General features: G+C 42.6%; 3 protein-coding genes across 3 annotated transcripts in view; 1 reads left to right on the top strand and 2 right to left on the bottom strand.

Moving 5' to 3' along the window:
• Nucleotides 1–602: 602 nt before the first annotated feature.
• Nucleotides 603–11,027, top strand: CRNKL1 (crooked neck pre-mRNA splicing factor 1). Its single transcript, XM_010212315.2, has 14 exons — nucleotides 603–669; nucleotides 921–1,073; nucleotides 2,224–2,315; nucleotides 2,437–2,595; nucleotides 2,933–3,099; nucleotides 3,375–3,553; nucleotides 4,229–4,399; nucleotides 5,093–5,284; nucleotides 6,026–6,085; nucleotides 7,056–7,136; nucleotides 8,747–8,986; nucleotides 9,420–9,521; nucleotides 10,002–10,250; nucleotides 10,774–11,027. The coding sequence occupies exons 1-14, from the start codon at nucleotides 622–624 to the stop codon at nucleotides 10,939–10,941; spliced, it is 2,061 nt and encodes a 686-aa protein (XP_010210617.1). The 5' UTR covers nucleotides 603–621; the 3' UTR covers nucleotides 10,942–11,027.
• Nucleotides 11,028–11,890: 863 nt separating this feature from the next.
• On the bottom strand, nucleotides 11,891–15,220 carry NAA20 (N-alpha-acetyltransferase 20, NatB catalytic subunit). The gene is made up of 6 exons (XM_088530354.1): nucleotides 15,132–15,220; nucleotides 14,925–14,949; nucleotides 14,750–14,840; nucleotides 13,327–13,462; nucleotides 12,652–12,797; nucleotides 11,891–11,993 (listed from the first exon to the last, which is right to left on the bottom strand). The coding sequence occupies exons 1-6, from the start codon at nucleotides 15,182–15,184 to the stop codon at nucleotides 11,908–11,910; spliced, it is 537 nt and encodes a 178-aa protein (XP_088386480.1). The 5' UTR covers nucleotides 15,185–15,220; the 3' UTR covers nucleotides 11,891–11,907.
• A 1,734-nt stretch (nucleotides 15,221–16,954) lies between these two features.
• RIN2 (Ras and Rab interactor 2) overlaps nucleotides 16,955–19,073 on the bottom strand; it is a 58,114-nt gene continuing 55,995 nt past the window's right edge. Inside the window, exon 12 of the mRNA XM_088530352.1 lies at nucleotides 16,955–18,131. Within this exon, the coding sequence (XP_088386478.1) occupies nucleotides 17,814–18,131 (318 nt within the window). The 3' untranslated portion in view covers nucleotides 16,955–17,813. The remainder of the gene's footprint in view (nucleotides 18,132–19,073) is intronic.

Here is a 19,073-nt window from a genome sequence, read left to right as displayed (position 1 = left end):
TTTTAAGCCCAAGAGAGATCTCAAACAACATCCTGCATTTTAAAGCCAAGAAGGAGGCTGCAGAGCCTAAGACCTGGACTAAGCATGAAGGAAAACAGCGGGCATGAGCTGGGACAAGATGAGAGGAAGCGATGAGGGATTTTTTTCTGGCGTTTGTTACTAACATCGACCTCTGCTGTGCAATAAATAAGTGTTTTTCCCTGTACGGCCGTTACGGCTTTCGGGCCCGGTCACCGGGCGGGACGTGACGCTGCAGCGCCGCTAACGGCCGCCAGGGCGCGCGGCGCGGAGCATGCCGGGAGCAGGGCGCGCAGGGGGCGATGGGAAGCGTAGTTCGGGGCTGGGGAGTGGGGGCCGGGGCCGAGGCCGGGGCCGCGTCTGCCGCCACCGCCGGGCCGGGCTGGGCTCTCACCTTCCCCGCGCTGCGCGGCGGCGCCTGCCCCGCTCCGCGGCGCCCCCAGAGCGAGGGCGAGCGCCGGGCGGCAGCGGCTCCCCCGGCCTCTCGCGCGCGCTGCCGCCGCCGCCGCCGCTGGGACGCGTCGCGCCGCCGTCGCCACGGCAACGGCGCTGCGTGAGGTCAGAGGTGACGCGGCCGAGGCGCGGCGCGGCAAGGGCGGCAAGATGGCGTCTACGGCAGCCGGGAAGCAGCGGATCCCCAAAGTGGCGAAGGTGGCGGGGACCCGCGCGCGCTCCGCTCCACTCCGCGCATTTCCCCCGCTTTGGGTTTCTATTTTAGCAGCTTTGTGCTGTTACGCGCCATAAGGCTCCTTTCTTTCCCCCTTTGGCCCCACATCCTCCTTTGGTAACACTAGACGCAGCGAGTCCCGGGATTAAAGATAAAATTCCTCAGGGTGGGATGTTTCCTTTTTGGTATTAGCGCGGGAAAACTTGAAGTTCACCCCCTTCCCTTTGCTTTTCAGGTGAAAAACAAGGCGCCCGCTGAGGTGCAGATCACAGCGGAGCAGCTTTTGCGAGAGGCGAAGGAGCGAGAGCTTGAGCTTCTGCCGCCGCCGCCGCAGCAGAAGATCACAGATGTAGAGGAGCTCAATGACTATAAACTCCGGAAAAGGAAGGTAAAGGAGAAAACGAGCAAACAAGCAAACAGGCCAATATATTATTGCTTGTATCAAGAACCAAAATTGTAATATTTCTCAGTTCGAACAAAACATGTTTCACGTTAATAGCGGCTTTTTAGGTAAACAGCAGCTATTTAAACCCCACATTTTTCAATTAAAAAAAGTGATTTTCATACAGAAATTTTAAGTTATAAACACGCTGCTTGACGTAAAATTTGGTAGTACATTGAGCACCATGGTGTATTGGTGTCCAGAACATTTGCGCGTGGTTTGTGAGGAGTTTCTTCATCGTTCCCAGTATCTTCCATTTTGGTTTGACGTTACATCAACTAATGCTGGTGTTTTGCCCCCACCTAAACTATATAGTAGAAAGTAATGGTATGGATTTCCAACTGCTATTTCTGCTCTGTGTGATGTTATTACTGGACAGATTTTAGAGTATATTTTCCTACAGTAATCATAGAATCATTAAGGTTGGAAGGGATCTTTAGAGATCATCTAGTCCAAACTCCCTGCAATCATTTTGATTGCATTCAAACTTAATCATTTTGCTTGTGACAAGTTCGTCTTTATTTAAAGAGAACATCTTTGCTTGTGCAAACTTACTGGATGTTTTGGTCTGCTTTCTCTGACAATTACTGTCATGAATCAGAAGAAAGATGAGTATATCACTAACAATGAGCTTTACTGTTTTCAACTAGACTGAGTTATTTTTTAGATATAGCCAATGTCTTAGGATTTAAGCAATGCCTAGATATAAATTAGGAACATCATTTGCTGAAGCATGTATGCATATATTGAGAACTGGTGACTGTTCTATCACATGTAGATGGCACTTGTGTACTCAGCATTTGAAATGGCTAACTGGGAGATTGAGGGTGAAAGAAAAAGATTTGAGCACAGTTATTAATCTCACACTACCTATTAAATTGCAGCAACTTGAGCTTAGTCCTTATCTATATGATGATCTATGCTTCTAGTGGCTCTGATGCAATTTTTAGAAAATATTTTGAGTATAATTTGTTTCAATATCTGCATGGATGCAATATTTGGAAAGTGGTCCACTTATAATAGTATTCTCTGAGCTAATAACAAGATCATTTTGCACAAAGGAGTTTCCTACTTACAGAAATAATTTTCTCCTCAGACTTTTGAAGATAACATAAGAAAAAACAGAACTGTTATCAGTAACTGGATAAAGTACGCACAATGGGAGGAAAGCCTGAAGGAAATACAAAGGTAATTATGTGCAGACATCTCTCTCAAACCTTTTTAAACACTTGCTGACAAATGCTCCCAAAGTCTTGGGGACACATTATGTTTTCAACATGCTTCAGCAACATCTCTTTACTTTTTCCAGAGCTCGTTCCATTTACGAGCGTGCTTTAGATGTCGACTACAGAAATGTCACTCTCTGGCTGAAATATGCAGAGATGGAAATGAAGAACCGCCAGGTTAATCATGCCCGAAACATCTGGGATCGAGCCATTACTACCCTCCCCAGGGTCAACCAGTTCTGGTATGTTTTCAGAGTTTAGAGCATGGCTTTTGCTCTCCAAGAGTAGGTGTCATTTCTTTTATTTAGGCATCGTGGAAAGGTGCACTGTGTTCTCTGTGACTTTGGGTTAATCCCCCAAAATGGAAAGTTTTTTTTTTACTTTTCAAGGGTTTAAGAGTAGTAGGAGAGAGCTGTTTGTGAATCTGCATGCTGCCAATCACAGCAGTATCTATAGGCACTTCTGGAAGGAGTCAATAGGTAGAGAAATGTCAATAATGCTCTACCTGAACCCTCAAAAAATCATTTCGCTTTTAAGTCTTTACAAAGTGATTGTAAACACTTGATCTTGTTTTCTAAGGTATAAGTATACTTACATGGAAGAGATGTTGGGCAATGTTGCTGGCTCACGTCAGGTGTTTGAACGCTGGATGGAGTGGCAACCAGAGGAGCAAGCCTGGCATTCCTATATTAACTTTGAGCTGAGATACAAGGAGGTGGACAGGGCACGTACCATTTATGAGAGATATATCCTTTCTAGTGCGTTTGCTCCGTAACTTCCTGACCCTTGCCTTTTTTTTCTTTTCCCCTCTCCTACTGCACCTATTTTTTTTCTTTCCCTCAAATTCCCATGGCTGAAGCCTTTGCCTGCTCACAACTCACAAGAGTCTTTTTCCAAGGTCTGTCCCTTGCATGTCTCATCCTTGGGTGGTGCTTTGTAGTCTGTGACGCTGTACAGACTGGGAAGAACAGAATTTGAAATGTCCAACTCAACTGTTACTGTTTCGTTAACATAAATATACTTGTTATGGTTCATCCTGATGTTAAAAACTGGATCAAGTATGCCCGCTTCGAGGAGAAGCACAGCTACTTTGCTCACGCAAGGAAGGTATACGAGAGGGCAGTGGAGTTCTTTGGAGAAGAGCACATGGATGAACATTTGTATGTGGCTTTTGCAAAATTTGAGGAGAACCAGAAAGAAGTAAGACCTTTTTGATTATACATGACATTAATACTAACCACTCCCACAAAGTCTCTTGCTGAATATCAAACTCGAGGATATTTAACATTACCCCAGCACTTGTGCTTCTTCAACACAACTTATTAGGTCTTGTTACTATAGGCTGAGTTCAGGAGACAGTTTTTTTCTGCTTTTTTATTTGTCATTGGGTGACACTGGAGAAATGTGCTTTATAAAGGATAGGCATCCCCAAACCTATCAAATATAAAGAGTAGTGCCGTGGGATATAATACAGATACTCAGATTTCTAAGTTTCTACAAGACTGTGGGTCGATTGTCGACACAATAAAAAAGCTGAATTAGCCATGTTTTTCCCAGATGCCGTCTTGGAAGTACCTGGGACATTAAGCAAATGAAAACATTCTGCAAAGGGGAAGGAGAAAAACACACACCACAGACTTTTAAAATTAACTTTTAAGCATCCTAAATGAATTGAGTGAGATGGTGATACTTGTTGTAGATTACTATTTTTTTTTCCAGATTTTATTCTTCAGGGAGTTCTGTTAGCCATGTCCTAAAACATTGGTTTACATTAAATATTAAACAGAAGCTCACTGAGAAATTAAAGCACAGATTTTTGGGAGGAGAGATAATTTGTTTGGCAAACCTAATTCAAATGGCATTTAACATTTTCAGTTTGAAAGAGTAAGAGTGATCTACAAATATGCCTTGGATAGAATTCCAAAACAGGCAGCACAAAATCTCTTCAAGAATTACACCATCTTTGAGAAGAAGTTTGGGGATAGAAGGGGAATTGAAGACATCATTGTCAGCAAGAGGAGATTCCAGTATGAAGAGGAGGTGAAGGTAGGTATTAGAAACATCCTCCGGGCTCCTCACACACGGGTGCTGCTTAAACCACTCGAGCACCTTGTGACACAAAGGCTAAGGGTGAAAGCTTTACCCTCAATGCTTAAGCCCCAAAATCCCTTTTTCTCTTTATTCTTTTTAGAGGGATAATTCTCTCTGTAGGGGAGAAAACTTTACCTAGTTTCTGTTCCCTTTTTTTTTTTCTTTCTTTCTGCAGTCTAAATAGATTGTGGCTGCAGAATTTGTGACTGCAGTGAGAACTTGAACATTTGCAGATATCTTAGGGGGATGTGCAGTTTAGCTGGTAACTTATTTAACTTCCATTACACAGCAGCTTCTACAGGAGTCCTCTGTGAATAAATCTCTCTTGGGAAATAAACGTGCCAAATCTACCTATTTTTCACTGAATTGCTGAACACTGCAAATTTTCATTGCTTCAGCTTACCCTCTCACTGTCCAGTCAGTCTTCGCTAAAAGATTTTTTTTGTAGATTAAAAACAAATAAATTTCAACCCACCCCCTCAAAAGCCTATCTTTACTATACCCAAGACTGGCAGCTTTGATTAATATTCCAATAGCCATTTTAAAGGAGAAAGTCTGAATAAAAACTGTATGTAAAGGAATGGAATTTTTTTACTTCGGAGTTATTGAAGTTTCTCTCTCATTCCCTTGCTCCTGTGTTTCTGGAAGGCAAATCCACATAATTATGATGCGTGGTTTGACTATTTGAGGTTAGTTGAAAGTGATGCAGACGCGGAAACAGTGCGAGAAGTGTATGAAAGAGCCATTGCCAACGTTCCCCCGATTCAGGAGAAGAGGCACTGGAAGAGATACATCTATCTTTGGATTAATTATGCATTATATGAAGAGCTGGAGGCAAAGGTAAGTAGTACAAACTCCATTATTTTTTCTCTCCTTTCCAAATACTTTTTTACATTAACTAGCTACAGATACTTTCATTTTACAAGAAATAAGTGAGAAAATGGGGAACTAAACATATCTTGTTTTGTGTAATCAGCTATTTAAGAGGGTTTTTTCCTCTTCCCCTAACAAGGCAGATCTGGATGCTGCACGTGAATAAAAAGAAAAAGTATTTCTTTTTCACCCTAAGTCATCTAGAAATATGCTGATCAATAAAAGCAGAAGTAGGTCTTTCTAGCTCTATTTGAATCACCAGTTCCAGACCGTTGTCTGGACTTGTGAAATGGTTTGGTATTAAGCAAAAGTATTTCTGAAGTTTTTCTATGAAGCAGCCAGAAATTCTGAGGTTGTGTAGGTATTTATTCTCTGTTTGTTATCAGTTTTTTAATGTTAGAGTATAGCTGTTCAGAGTCCATTAAAGATTTTCTTTTTCCCCAAAAGAATTTTTATGGAGGCCACTCCTTGTTTTGTTGTTATTTTTTTTAAAATATTACTCTCACTGACTCTTAGAAGGTCACACAATTAAGTAGGCACATATATATATATATATATATATATATATATAGGATACAGTATACAGGATTCTAAACATCTGATCTTAAACATATCCTAGTACTGTTCTGTGTGGCAACTATTGCATAATTCAAAATGCAACGTGATTTCAGCCGTGAATGAGGAATTTAATCTTGCCTGTTCTTGCAGGATCCAGAACGAACCAGGCAGGTGTATCAGGCGTGTGTCGAGCTCCTTCCACACAAGAAGGTATGGCTTCCTCAGCACTTTGGATCAAGTCTTAGCTTAAAACCTCCACGATCCTTGAGCTTTCTTTCCCTGCTCTCACCACTTCCTAGTCCTGAAGCTTTATCCTCAGTCAGTTGCAGAGAAGAGAACGTGGTTCTGGTGCGTGTGCCCCTCCAAACGATACTGGCACCTTCGTAAAGCTTCTGCTCGGGAACAGGGGAGGTATTTACCCAAGATTTTAAGTGGCCTCCCTTCCAGCAGCATTAATTTTTTCTTCCAAAATTGACAGCACTTTCTTCAGTTGTTAGATGGCTACAAATTACATGCCCAGTGGGGGACAGCAGGCCACACACTGATGTTTGTTGCCTAGTACAAGCAACATAGTACAGGCATTATGCAAGGGTATTTTCAAGTTACCCAGTTTACTTCAAAAAGCTGAAATTGCATGTAGGCAGAGGATAGTTTAGTGCTGTTAGCAATAGGGGAGAACTTTATCTCTATTTTTTTCCCCTTGCTTGCCTGTTTCCCTCCTCAGGTGAACATCTATAGGGTTGCACCTCTTTGAGACTGATTTTCTCTTCTGTGGCAGTGAGATTAATTAGTCTTTCCACATGGCCTTTAAAACAATTAACCAACTTTGCCTTGGAATGTCACAAAATCTTAGGCAATATATATTTCCTTTTCTAATGTGACAATTAGTCATGTCATCTGCAATAATAATTAATTAGGTATTAATCCATTTAGTGGTAAGCTAAACATTTTATTTGTTTGGGAAAACTTCCTGTGCTGGCTGTTACTGCCTTTATCCATGACGGAGGAAATTGTCCTTTCTTAGAAAGGCTCTTTTGGTTTAAGAACTCTCAACTTTTCAACAGGAAGAAGATGTTGGGGTAAAACACAACGAACTGTGGTAGCAGTAACATTTGTACAGTCTATGTATGCAGCATCATTTATTAAGCTTCTAATTCAGTCACCACATTTTTTCTTTCAGTTTACATTTGCCAAAATATGGCTGCTGTATGCACAATTCGAAATACGACAGAAAAATCTTCCACTTGCCAGAAGAGCTTTGGTAAGTAAAAGAAGAGGTTAATTCCATAATTGCCTTAACTAACAAATGACAGCAAGAGAATGGCATTAAAAGATCTTAAATGGTCTTTTATAAATTGCTGGTTTATCCGTTTAAATAAAGCATCCTAGAAGTCTGCAGGCACCACCACTGCCTGCCATGTATGGTTTAAATAAAGAAGCGTAGCTGGAGACACGGTGAATTAGCTGCTGCTGGAAATTAATGCAGCTTTCTCATTTCAGCTGGCATCTCATCTGAATAGCAACAGCACCCAAATCAGCTTAGTGCACATGTAAATTTCTAGCTGCCGTGGATTTGCTTATATGATATCTGTGCTAAAACAGCTTTTTAACACTTTGAAATCAGTAGTTTTTGATGCTGAGAAATTGAGACTTATGTAGGACAGTGTTTTGAGTCCCAGCTACCAGATTCCTAATGGAAGCAGTGGCGGGGACTTTGGACAGGCTTTAGAGAGTGAACTGAACTCCACTGCAGAATTCCTTGTCATGTTAGCAGAACAAGGGGATACGTTTTGGCAGGAAAAAAACTTTTGGAATGTAAAACTTCCTTTCAGATATTTTCAATAAGCTCCAGGAAAGTATGAAACATTTAGTGAGAAAGCCAGTATTGGTAACGGTTGAAGTGGTTTGGCCCTACAGAGAAATCTGGTGGGGTTTCCACTGCACCTGTGGCCAGCAGCGATGCAGCAGGAACACGGCTGGGCTCCTGTTGCTGACCTGGGGCTGTGTTTGTCCCCAGGGTGCTAGTAAAGCTTCACCTGGTGTGCTGGACTCCTGCCCTTGAGCAGTAATAAGGAAGCAGAGGGATTAAATCCACCGGGAGATTGTTAATATCTCCCTGCAGGAGAACACAACTGTCTGTCCTTGGGGGTGCTGCTCTTCACACTTGGCTTTGAGAGACCACTGCTAAACACTGGTGTTTCACTGATACCACACTGCCCCTGCCTTCATTTTTAGGGGTAAATGACTGACTGAGTGGATTCTGGAAAGGCCACTTTGGTGAATCTGGAAATGTAGTTTGCTCAGTTTCTTTGAGGCTTCTTTTTTGATAGTCTTTTTTTCTTTCTGTTGTTCTATTTCTTTGACAGACTGATCTGTAGTATGTCACATCCTGTTTTGGAAAGCAGATTTTTGATGCAGCCATCAAACCAGCTGTCATGTTTTGGACTGGACCTAGATTTTAGCAGGCAGTTCCTTTGTCCCATGTTAAATAGTAGTGGCGGGCCAGGAGCCAGTTTCCCTTGATATAATATATATAATAAGGTACTTGGGAACTGCTTGCAGAGCTTTCTTCAATGAGTCAGGATTGATTTCAACTGATAATTCATGGGGAATCCATATTACTTAAGAGTATTGAACAAGTTTAGAAGACTTTCTGTTTTCAGAATTTCTAACAATATTTGTAGATGCACACTCACTCTGTAGACGCTGATTATATTTCATAGTGGTCCTGATCAGCCTGATAAACTGCTCAAATTTGACTTGTAATTCAACTACCAAACAGTAAAAGGTTGTTCAGAAAACAGCGAAGTGTGAAATCTTTCTGCAAGACCTCTGAGTGTTTATTTCTCTTTTTTTTTTTTTTTTAAACAGGGGACATCCATAGGTAAATGTCCAAAAAACAAACTCTTCAAAGGTTATATTGAATTGGAATTACAATTGCGAGAATTTGATCGTTGCCGAAAGCTGTATGAAAAATTCTTGGAGTTTGCACCAGAGAACTGCACATCGTGGATTAAATTTGCCGAACTGGAGACCATTCTGGGGGATATTGACAGAGCCCGTGCAATATATGAGTTGGCTATTGGCCAACCCCGGCTGGACATGCCCGAGGTAAGGGGAGACAGCAACTTGGAGGTAATGAAATTTTAAGGCATTTATTGCCCAGTGACTGGTAAAATATAAATATTTGAACAGAAATGTTTATCATAGACTAAGACCCTAATTTAGCCTCTTTTGTGACAGGTTACTTGGGGCAATAAAACCCATGATAAAACAGGGAGGAGGAAATATACTTACAGTGGCGTTTTTCTATCCCTAAAGAGCTAGTTTCTCACCAGCTGATGTGCACAAGCTTTGTTATTAGTTAGCATAAATGCTTGGTAGTACAGTCAAACAATATAGAGTTCTCAACTGTATTTCTACAAATTCTGTGTTCACCCATGCTCTACCTTTATGAAATATGTATTTTTCCCCATTATCTCAGCAGCAGATACAGTGTTGTTTGAAGATGCTGTGAACGTAAGCAGAGACTTCTCTTTTACAGGTTCTTTGGAAATCCTATATTGATTTTGAAATTGAGCAAGAAGAGTATGATAACACAAGAAACCTGTACCGCAGGTTACTGCAGCGGACCCAGCACGTTAAAGTAGGTACCCAGAACACTGACTGCATCTGTGTTACGCTCTGTGCTCCTGGGAGAGCCTTGGCCACGCTCCTTGTGTGGCTATTCCAACACAGCTATGAACCCTAGGGCTGTGCCATGAAAATGTGGAAAAAAAATATTAATGGTGTTTAACAGCAGCTATTTTTCCTATAAGAAGAGCTTTACAAAAGCTTTCTAAAGCAGCCTTCTTCCTGCAGAGCAGCTTTTGACTTCTATGACAAAAAACACTGGGGGGGAAGCATATACACACACACACACACACACACACACAAAGCCCTTACAGCTAACTTTTTTTCCTTGCAGTGTAGTTTGATGCTGTAGTTTGACTAAAATCAAACAGATTTATCTTCATCCAAAACAACTACAATTAAGTCACCCAAGTGGCTTACATGAAGGTTAGAATTACCTACTTATTTATAAAGCAAAACAAAACAACTTGGTTTTGATTTACTTTCCCTACAGGTATGGATCAGTTTTGCACAGTTTGAGCTTTCTGCAGGGAAGGAGGAGAGTTTGCCAAGATGCCGGCAAGTTTACGAAGAGGCTAATAAGGCAATGCGGAACTGCGAGGAGAAGGAGGAGAGAGTCATGCTTCTGGAATCCTGGAGAAACTTTGAACAGGAGTTTGGAACTGATACCACTAAAGAGAGGATAGATAAACTTATGCCTGAAAAAATAAAGAAGAGAAGAAAACTTCAGGCTGAAGACGGGGTAAGAATAATGAGAAATTATGCAAGTAACTGCCTTGAATTCGTGGTGGCTTTGGCTGTTATCTCAGACACGGAGCGGATCCAGCTGGGATGGTAGCTGTAACTGTGCAGGAATTTCATTGTAGTAGCAAAGCACTGGCCTAATCAGGTGCTGCTGAGCTCCTTGCTCTTCAGCATGTAGGGCTGGGAGATGGATTCCACTCCAAATATTTTGCATGCCAAGTGCTCAAGCTAGTTTTACTTCCAATGCTCCAGCAGACATATCAAAACAGCTTCAGGTAGTTCTATACAGATAATATCTGTTTCTCAGCTTTCTTTGAAAAATCATAATCCACCAGGTCTCCTGCCTCTGCTCCTTACCCCTAGTGGAAGCTGTACTGTCTCACACCCCTCCAGCTAGCCCAGTTTAGCTGGTGGTTGTAGTTTAACAAACACTGATTTTAATTTCATTTTACTGTTAAAACTCATTAGAAGCGCATTTTGAGAGCTAACATTAACATGCAGCCTAATTTTTTTTTCCCTAGTCTGATGCTGGCTGGGAGGAATATTATGATTACATTTTCCCCGAAGATACTGCCAACCAGCCCAACCTCAAACTCCTCGCTATGGCTAAACTGTGGAAGAAGCAGCAACAGGAGAGTGAAGCTGCGGAGACGGATCCTGACAAAGACATTGATGAAAGCCAGTCTTAAAACATTGACTTCCCCTCCTTTTGGGAGGGTACTGTACAGTATTTTCACTGAGGATGAATAAATGTAGCTGAAGAGTTTTACTACTATTGACTTAAACTATTTTTGGCTTGAAAAAGAAAGCATATTTTAAGGTGATTCCATTTAACATTGTATTTTTAACCACAGCAAGGGAAAAGCAAGTGCAGAAGTCTGCAGCTGTTGTCAATGTTCTGAGAACTGCAAGAAAAGCAGCAGTGCTTGCAGCTCTGTTTTCAAATCCAGGACTGTCTCTCCTAAGGCTCCCAGAAACCATCACAGGAACGCTTGATATAAGGATATCAGCATGGCAGGACCCCAAATGTACTTTTGTAACAAGAAAGATGCCTTCAGTCATTCCTGATATATTTTCCAGTAATTCTGTAGCACAGATTTTGATCACAAGGATGGTTGAAAACAATAAATCCTACTGACAACTGTAACCAGTTCCGCTTCCTACTAAAATAAGTTTTCATCCCAGAAACACTTAGGAAGGAGAGTAATAGAAGTTAAATGTAACTGAAATTAACCCTTAAAAGACAAGTGTATAGAAATCAGCATCACACAGTTTGTCTGTATTGTACAAGTTTTTTTTTTTTTTTTCCTTCCCCTCCTCCAAAAAACATATTTCAAATTTCAACATTTCAAACAGGAAGCATGAATAAGAACTGCATAGCTGTGACTCTCAGGCTTAAGAATGAAAATTGATTCCTGTCTTCTTTTTTTTTTTCTTCATATTTACTGTAAACAATGTCAGTATAACATTTAATTAAGCTTCTGGGAAGTAGAAGGGAGGAGCAGTGTAAGCAGATGTCTCAGTATTATTTTGAAGTTTTAGAGGGAAGAGGAGAAGCATTGAGCATAAGGTTTCTCATCCATTTAAGCTCAAGGGAAAGGAGAAAAAAGAAAACTGATGCTCATAGTGGGTTGCCTGAGAATCACAGCTTACAGCTATTCAATATCTTCTGGTCTCACAGGATGTGGCAGAGGTATAATTGATTTCTTCTCTGAATCTCTCGAAAGGGCTTTTCTCATATCTGTTTCAAAAGAAGTAAGTGTTACTATAACAAGATAGACATTACCCAAAGCCATAGTAAAGTGAATTTGCTATTACAGTAAGATTATTTCTCATCAAGAACAGTCCAGTAGCAATGTTATAAATTCAGACACTGCACAGAATTCAACAGACCCTAAGGGAAACAGCAAGTTAAAAAGGGCTTTAAGGCATCTGCCCCAAAAGCAGATGTCTCTTGTAGTATTTCACAGGGCTCCTTCAAATCAAATGAAGGATGCAAGAAGGGAGATGATGTGCAACATGGCCACACAAGCCTCACTGGGGGATACTTAAAATCTAGAAGTAACAGGAAGGTAGTATTTCATTTATGTTAACAGAGAATTGGCTAAGTAGCTGCATTTATATTTTAATCTTCCTCACAGACTGGCACATCTTTGTAATTATTTGTTTGCTCATGCTTGGTAGGGTTTTTTGCCATCGAGAGTACCTAACGTGTATACTCCATGATGAAAGTTTGTAACTGAAGCACTCTGCAGCAGGGAAAGCTTCCTAAAGTCACAAAGTTCCACTCTCAACAGACTATCTGAACTGAGTTTCATTAAAGAAGAGAACAAACGCACCCAGAGATGCACAACTTGTGCACAACAAAGATGCACATGGGGAGGTTCTCAGGCACTTACCATACGCATCTTCATCGGGCTCTCCGTTGCTGGCAGAGTAGTACTCCAACACCGTCCGGTATACGCTGTAGCCTAGTTGCTTATACATATTTACAGCTACTTGATTTGAGACTCTCACAAAGAGATCCACGAAAAATCCACCCTTTCTTTGTAAAAAATAAATAGAAGAAAGTAAGGAAGAGCTTGCAAACCTATTTCCAAATAATAACCCATAGCCTGTAATCAGGCTGAAATGAACTTCATTTTCTCAGGTACGAGTAACCCAGCGTGACAGCCAAAGTGAGCTAAGATGCTGCCTCAAGCACACAACTCAGTGCTGCACCTGGTGGCGTCACACAAAGTCCGTAACTACTGCTCAGTGATTTCATGGGCACTACAGGAAATAGTACTGATAATCTGTGAAATTTTTCCTACCAAGAAAAGTGGGCTACTCCCTACTTATCCTGGCAAGTCACAGAAACTATGGGATTTTAAACTGCCAAGCTGCAGTCATCACGCTTGTTTTCTCCAACCACAGGGGAATCCGAGTGAATCACAACACTGTTTAGTGGAAAAGTCCGTGTCTGTATCCACATAAATAACTAAACCATGGACAAAGATCTGCAGCAAGATTCCTTTAGTAAGATACAAGCAAGATTATTTTAACAAGATGATAAAAACAAACGTGCTACTCACTTTTCTGAGATTTCTTCCAGCAGTTCCATCAACTTAGCAGCCAAGCCCAGCCGGCGAAACTCGGGTGCGACAGAGAGGGCAGTAACATGTCCGTGCCATTCCTCCCTGGCCACGGAGCCTTCTGCTTTACCCATTACTGCAAACACACGGAGCACAGTGGGGCTTTTGGGATAACGTGCTGTGGACAGCTGAGCACATTTAACCAAAACAGAACCAAAGCGACACAGAAACAGGCACTGCAGCGATTGTGGTAAATGCTGACATAGCCATGTCTGTGGGTTAACAAGAAATTGGAAGCCTGACCCCCAAAGTCCCTGTCTGCCTGGGTGAGCCCTGATGGAAAGGCCCCTAACTCCCAAATCCCTCGCCCTGCCAACTGCATCTTGTGAGGTTATCATAACATCAAATTCAACTGACTGTAGAAGAGGCAAACAGCTCGCACACAGGTCCACTAAATGTCATTCTGCACAAACTTTACACTATTAATTTCCCCTAAGATCCTCCAAAAAAATCTGAAAACTAATTTTTGAAACCTAATATTCAAATAAAAACCTTCAGCGAGTCTTTAACAGAGCAGAATTCAGGATCTGATTGAGACTGAAGGGAAGAAGGGCCAGAAATGCCACTTAGCACCCCAGAACTAAGCATCATGCCCACTACTGGAGACTTTAGGTCACCAAGGGCCTTGGGAAGCTTTGCCAGCCTGGCAGGGGAAAGCTGCAGCCATGCAAAGACAATACGATTAACAACAAAAGGGGTCATCATTTTACAGGGTGGGCTTCTTTGTAGTTCTTTCCCTTTCTGCACAGGACCCTCCCTGGGTTAGGTCACTCCTATCCCATGCAGGACTCCTAGCAGCACAGGCCCTGCTACGGAAAGGAAAAAAGCCTCTTAACAGCAAATGTTTTAAGCTACAGTCTGGCAAATACTTTAATTTCCAGATCTCTGCAAAGATGTTTATGCCCATGAAATGTGAGAACAAACCAACTAAACCACCCTGTTGCAAGAAAGAAATAAGCAAACAACTAATTCTACTCAGAAGTTCCAAGAAACATCAATAGCAAAAGCAAATAAAACAAATAAAAAAAACCCATAATTCAACATAATCCAAGTCCAAATGCTGAGCTCTCTCTTACAGGACAAAGCAAAAGCCGAATTTTTACTCACAGTTAACTTCAAAAAAACGCAAAAAACAAAAAACAAACAAAAAAAAACATACTAGATCACAGCTGAGAGCAATTAGTCAATCCCCTGCTTATAGGCACGCATTCACACAGATAAACTAAAGATAACTTCCTCTTCAGCACCACCCTCTCTTCCCCCCTAAAAAATCGCAAATGAACGGGAACGTGTAGAAATAAACGAACAAGTAAATAATAAAGGCTCTGGGGTTTTCGCTTGTGCCTTTTCACAGCGCACTCACTGTAACCCATGAGCTCTCCGCCCGGCGCCTCCGCCACGATGAAGTACTCGGGCCAGTGCGCCAGGTACTGCAGGTAGAAGGGGATCCCGTACTAGGAGCGCCTGGTTAAGGAAGACGGCGGGGAGCGGGGAGCGCCGCGGCCCGGCCGGCCCCGCGCCACGCGGGAGGAGGATACGGTCTCCGTGAGCGGGTCCAGGTTGCTGCGGGGAGCAAGAAGGGGGGGACATTTTAGGAGCGACGCGCGGTGGCCGAGCGGGCGGCCGTGAGGGAGGCCGAGGCCCGCCCCCCGAGAGCGGGAAGAGGAGGGCACGAGCGCGGGCACGTGGAGGGGGCGGCGGGGGAGGAAGGGGAGCGGGACGAGGCGGGAGGAGCCGCCGCTCACATGTTGTTGAAGCGGAACAGGTCGTCGCAGGTGAATGCCCGGAGCGACGTCATGGCGCCGCCGCCGCCCGTCCCGTCCCGCCGCCGCGCCGGAAGCCAGGCCCGCCGCCGCGCGCCCCTTCCGCCCGCCAGCCGTTGCTAGGCGACAGCCAGGCGGGGCGGCGCCATTTTGCGGCCCTGTTCTCCTCCCCTCGAGGGGAGGAGCAGCAGAACGCCGTTATTTATCTGTATATTTACACACATTTGTTTATTTACACACATTTATTTATTTATATTTATTTGTTTATTTGTTGGGGGGAAATCAGGCCCAGCTCTGGGTAGGCTTTATTTTTTTCCCTACCCTCTACAGCCAGCAGTGCCCCTACCCCTTTGGTGTTTTTTTTTTTTTTAAGGTGTTAAGGCGAGATTTGCTCCTGGAGGCCCCTGGCCGCCTTGGGAAGACTCCCCCCGCCCCGGGGAAGACAGTGCCAACTTTCCCGTTAAGCCAGTTTCATGAGTAAAATGTAGGGATTACAGCTCCAGCTTAATTTCCTTTAGCTTTTCCAGCAACTTCTCAATTTTAGAAAAGAGAGTAAGAATTAAAAAAATAAATAAATAAAAGCACTCTTCTATTTCATAACATCCAACTCTTCTCATTGGAGCTTATTTTTGCAACCACAAAATCCCTTCCAGAGTGTTGGTATCATCTGTTTCCTGGCATTACGATAAGTAAGCATTTTTTTTCCCCTGCTCACAGAGAAGTGAGCAAAACAGATTTTCAAAAGGAACAAGTTGCACAAGAATGGGCAGCGGAATCACCTTGAGGTGGCTGGGGCACGTGCTCCCTCTGGCACTTTCTGCTTTCCTCCATTTCATATTCCCGGCTTTGAGTTTCCCACTACTCTCTGCCAAAATTATTTTGCCCTTTTGGTCTGAAGTCAAACTACTTAAAGCGATCAGCTTCTCGCAGTGCTGCTTCCCACAAGCTAACGCTCCCTTCTTGCATCCTTTCAAAGAGTTTAAATAGAGCCAAGAAGTACAAAAAGCAGTACTAGGAGACTACTGATACACAAAAATACACACAAAAAATGGTGCAAACTATTTCTAAGAAAAAGCACACAACATCCCATAGCGGTGAAGTTCATTATTACAATGTATTATGTGCAAAACCCTCCATTTATCATTTACAAAATGAAATACCAACATGTGCCGGAGGTTTCAGATACATGGCAAACTGACATGGGAAATGGTACAGATCTCCGTATGTACAATATACAGGCTACTACAATATACACGCTCCTCGGGACAGAGTTTTGTCATCGCCTGCCTGGAGCGACGGTCCTCCGAGGACCTCAGGAGAGCCCTCAGTCCCCGCAAAGAGAACAGTCCTCTTTGACTTGAGGGACCACAGCGTCACCCACAGCATCTACCACCTTAGACAAGTCACAAGAACACACACATTTAACCCCATTTTACCTTTGTGTATTTAGGACTCTGGCTTTCGTGTATCACCTACTCAGTAACTTAGGAATCATGAAATGCTACAACATACATTTTCAGTCCAAAGCACCTTTTGATGATGCTGACAGACCATACAAAACAGTTAGTGTTCCCATTCACTTTTTGCTATCTAATGCTCTGCTAACACAAACAGTATCTGGGATAGGTGCTGCCAAATCCATGTGCATATCTACAATATTGTGCACGGGAAAGTTTCTTACTAACCTCCTTTGCTCTCTTTCTGCAAGGAGCCTGAACCAGCAGACTAACACATTTTACTCCTAAATTAAGTTCTCTACAATCTTTCTCTACCCCTTCTCTACATCCTTTTCTTTCATCTCCATCTTCCAAAATCACTTCTCTATCTAAAACAATGCATATAAACAATAATCCAGGTAACAGTACATCAAGTTCAGATAAAGGCACTGAGATCACCAGTGCCAAGGTTACAATCTCATTACAGATAACAATTTTCATAAAAAAAACCTCCTTTAACATGAAAAAAGAGAAACCACAGAGACTTTTAATGCAATACTCTAAAACCAGCAAGAGATTTATTCTTGTATATTAAATGTTAAAATCACATGCATAATTATATAATACTTTATAGTTAAAAAAATATTTAAAAAACAACCCTGACAGTTTACCTGCAACTGCTATAAAATTTCTATGAAATATATATAAAAACATGGAGATTTTCTGTAATGAAAAAAAAAAATAGAAAAGGATGCAACCATCCAGGTAATTATGAGTTAACTGATGCCCTGCATCGGACAGTTTTGTCAAACTCATGCTGGTCAAAGTGAGCGTGTACCAGCCAGTTCACCGAAACATTTGTCTAGCATACATACATTTAAATCAAAATGACATTTGGCCAAAGGATGAGTGGAGGAAATGAGATTTTGGCACGCTGCAGCAGGAGACCTGCAGAGGGCCACAGCATGTTTAATATGTTTCTGAAGTCTGTGGTACCAGAAATCCAGCTTCCTGGGCTGTTGGCTCAAACCCGCTGGTTGAATATTCCACGTAACTGGCCACGCGTGTGGCGTACATGGCGTTTCTCTAACAACGCTACAAGCGTCGGCACGTGTTTTACTAGGCATCTGTGGTTTAAGACCTGCATACCCTGTTTTACCTCCCCAGGTAGGCAGCAAAGGCGTTTTTAGCTAACGAGCAACATGAATTCAACAACAAGCTGCTGGTTTTAAGAAGCAGGATCGTCGTTGTTTTGGAAAATGGCACCATAGGGATCGCTGTTGATGCGCTTGTAGACGAAGTGGAAGACCTGGGGCTGCGGGCGGCTGTGCAGCTCGGCCTTGATCTTCTGCGGGTAGGTGTCTTCTGTCAGTTGCTGCCAGGTGTCATCGACAAAAAGGAAGAGGCTGTAATCTGCTGGATTGTCCACTCTAAACTTCTCAGCACAGAGCTGGCACACATCTTCCGTAGTGATATATGGTCTTACTAGCAAGGTCTTTCCTGTACATCCACTGTTAACTTCCTGGAACGCAACTCGAAGGTAATTCTGTGGAACGAGTAAACAGATGTGAGAAACTTGAGAAAGAAAGAAAAAAATAATCAACAGCAAAAATAAAACAAGAAAGCCAAAAATCTCATCCTCTGAAAGCTGTGGAGTCAGCAGTAAGCAGCAAGCATCTTCCTGCTCTAATGGTGAAAGAGATTCCACAGTTCCTGTAAGTTATGACCAGCCTGCTGGTGACAGTGATGGTGTGAAACTGTGGCCGATGTGGTGGGCATGACAAACTCGGTGAGCCCTCATCCTCCTTGCCTTGGTTTACAGCCTAACCCTGCCTTTAAGAGCCAGCAGATAGACAGCATGTGGAAAGACCCAGCAGTTTTCATGGAACTTCATGCCTGCCTTTACACAGGAGAAAAACATGCTTGAGCAGCACAATAAAGCTCTGAGGCAGCGTGCCCGCTGCTGGGTCAGCCTGAACTACAGAAGCTGCACACATTAACCAGAAAGAAAAAAATAATCATAAAACAGAGGCTTCTGCCAATTTTGAAACAAGGGTGTTGAGCCCAAAACAAGTTACTACAGGATAACTATGTGTGCACTCTTATTCTGCAGCATGTAAAAGGTAATCAAATTATCCAGTGACCTTCTCTCTCTATGGAGAAAGCCCACAGCTCGAGAAACATGGATGAACATGGCTCAATACGCCCCAAACTGCACAATTCTACCTTCCAAAAAGTGCTTGGAATGTAAAATAGAGGGCAAAGTCATGTTTTGGACACATGAACAAGGCAGCCTGCTGTGCAAGGCTTCTTTAAGAGAAATTTATCTGGAATTAAAGCCTAAGAGAAGCAGTAAAATTAAAGGAGGTGAAATGCGTAAGAGGATGACAGTGTGACAGTATTTATTGAGTGAGCTGGTACCAATGACTGCATGCAGAATAAATTAAACGGGCCAAATCACTAGGGTAAAAACTTCATACAAGTTATT

Source organism: Tinamus guttatus, unplaced genomic scaffold (assembly GCF_059628265.1).
Source record: "Tinamus guttatus ecotype Peru unplaced genomic scaffold, ASM5962826v1 Tinamus_guttatus_pri_ptg000367l, whole genome shotgun sequence".
Taxonomy (NCBI): Eukaryota; Metazoa; Chordata; class Aves; order Tinamiformes; family Tinamidae; genus Tinamus; species Tinamus guttatus.
The sequence above is the reverse complement of the archived record's forward strand: the minus strand, read 5'-3'. Positions and strand labels throughout refer to the sequence as shown.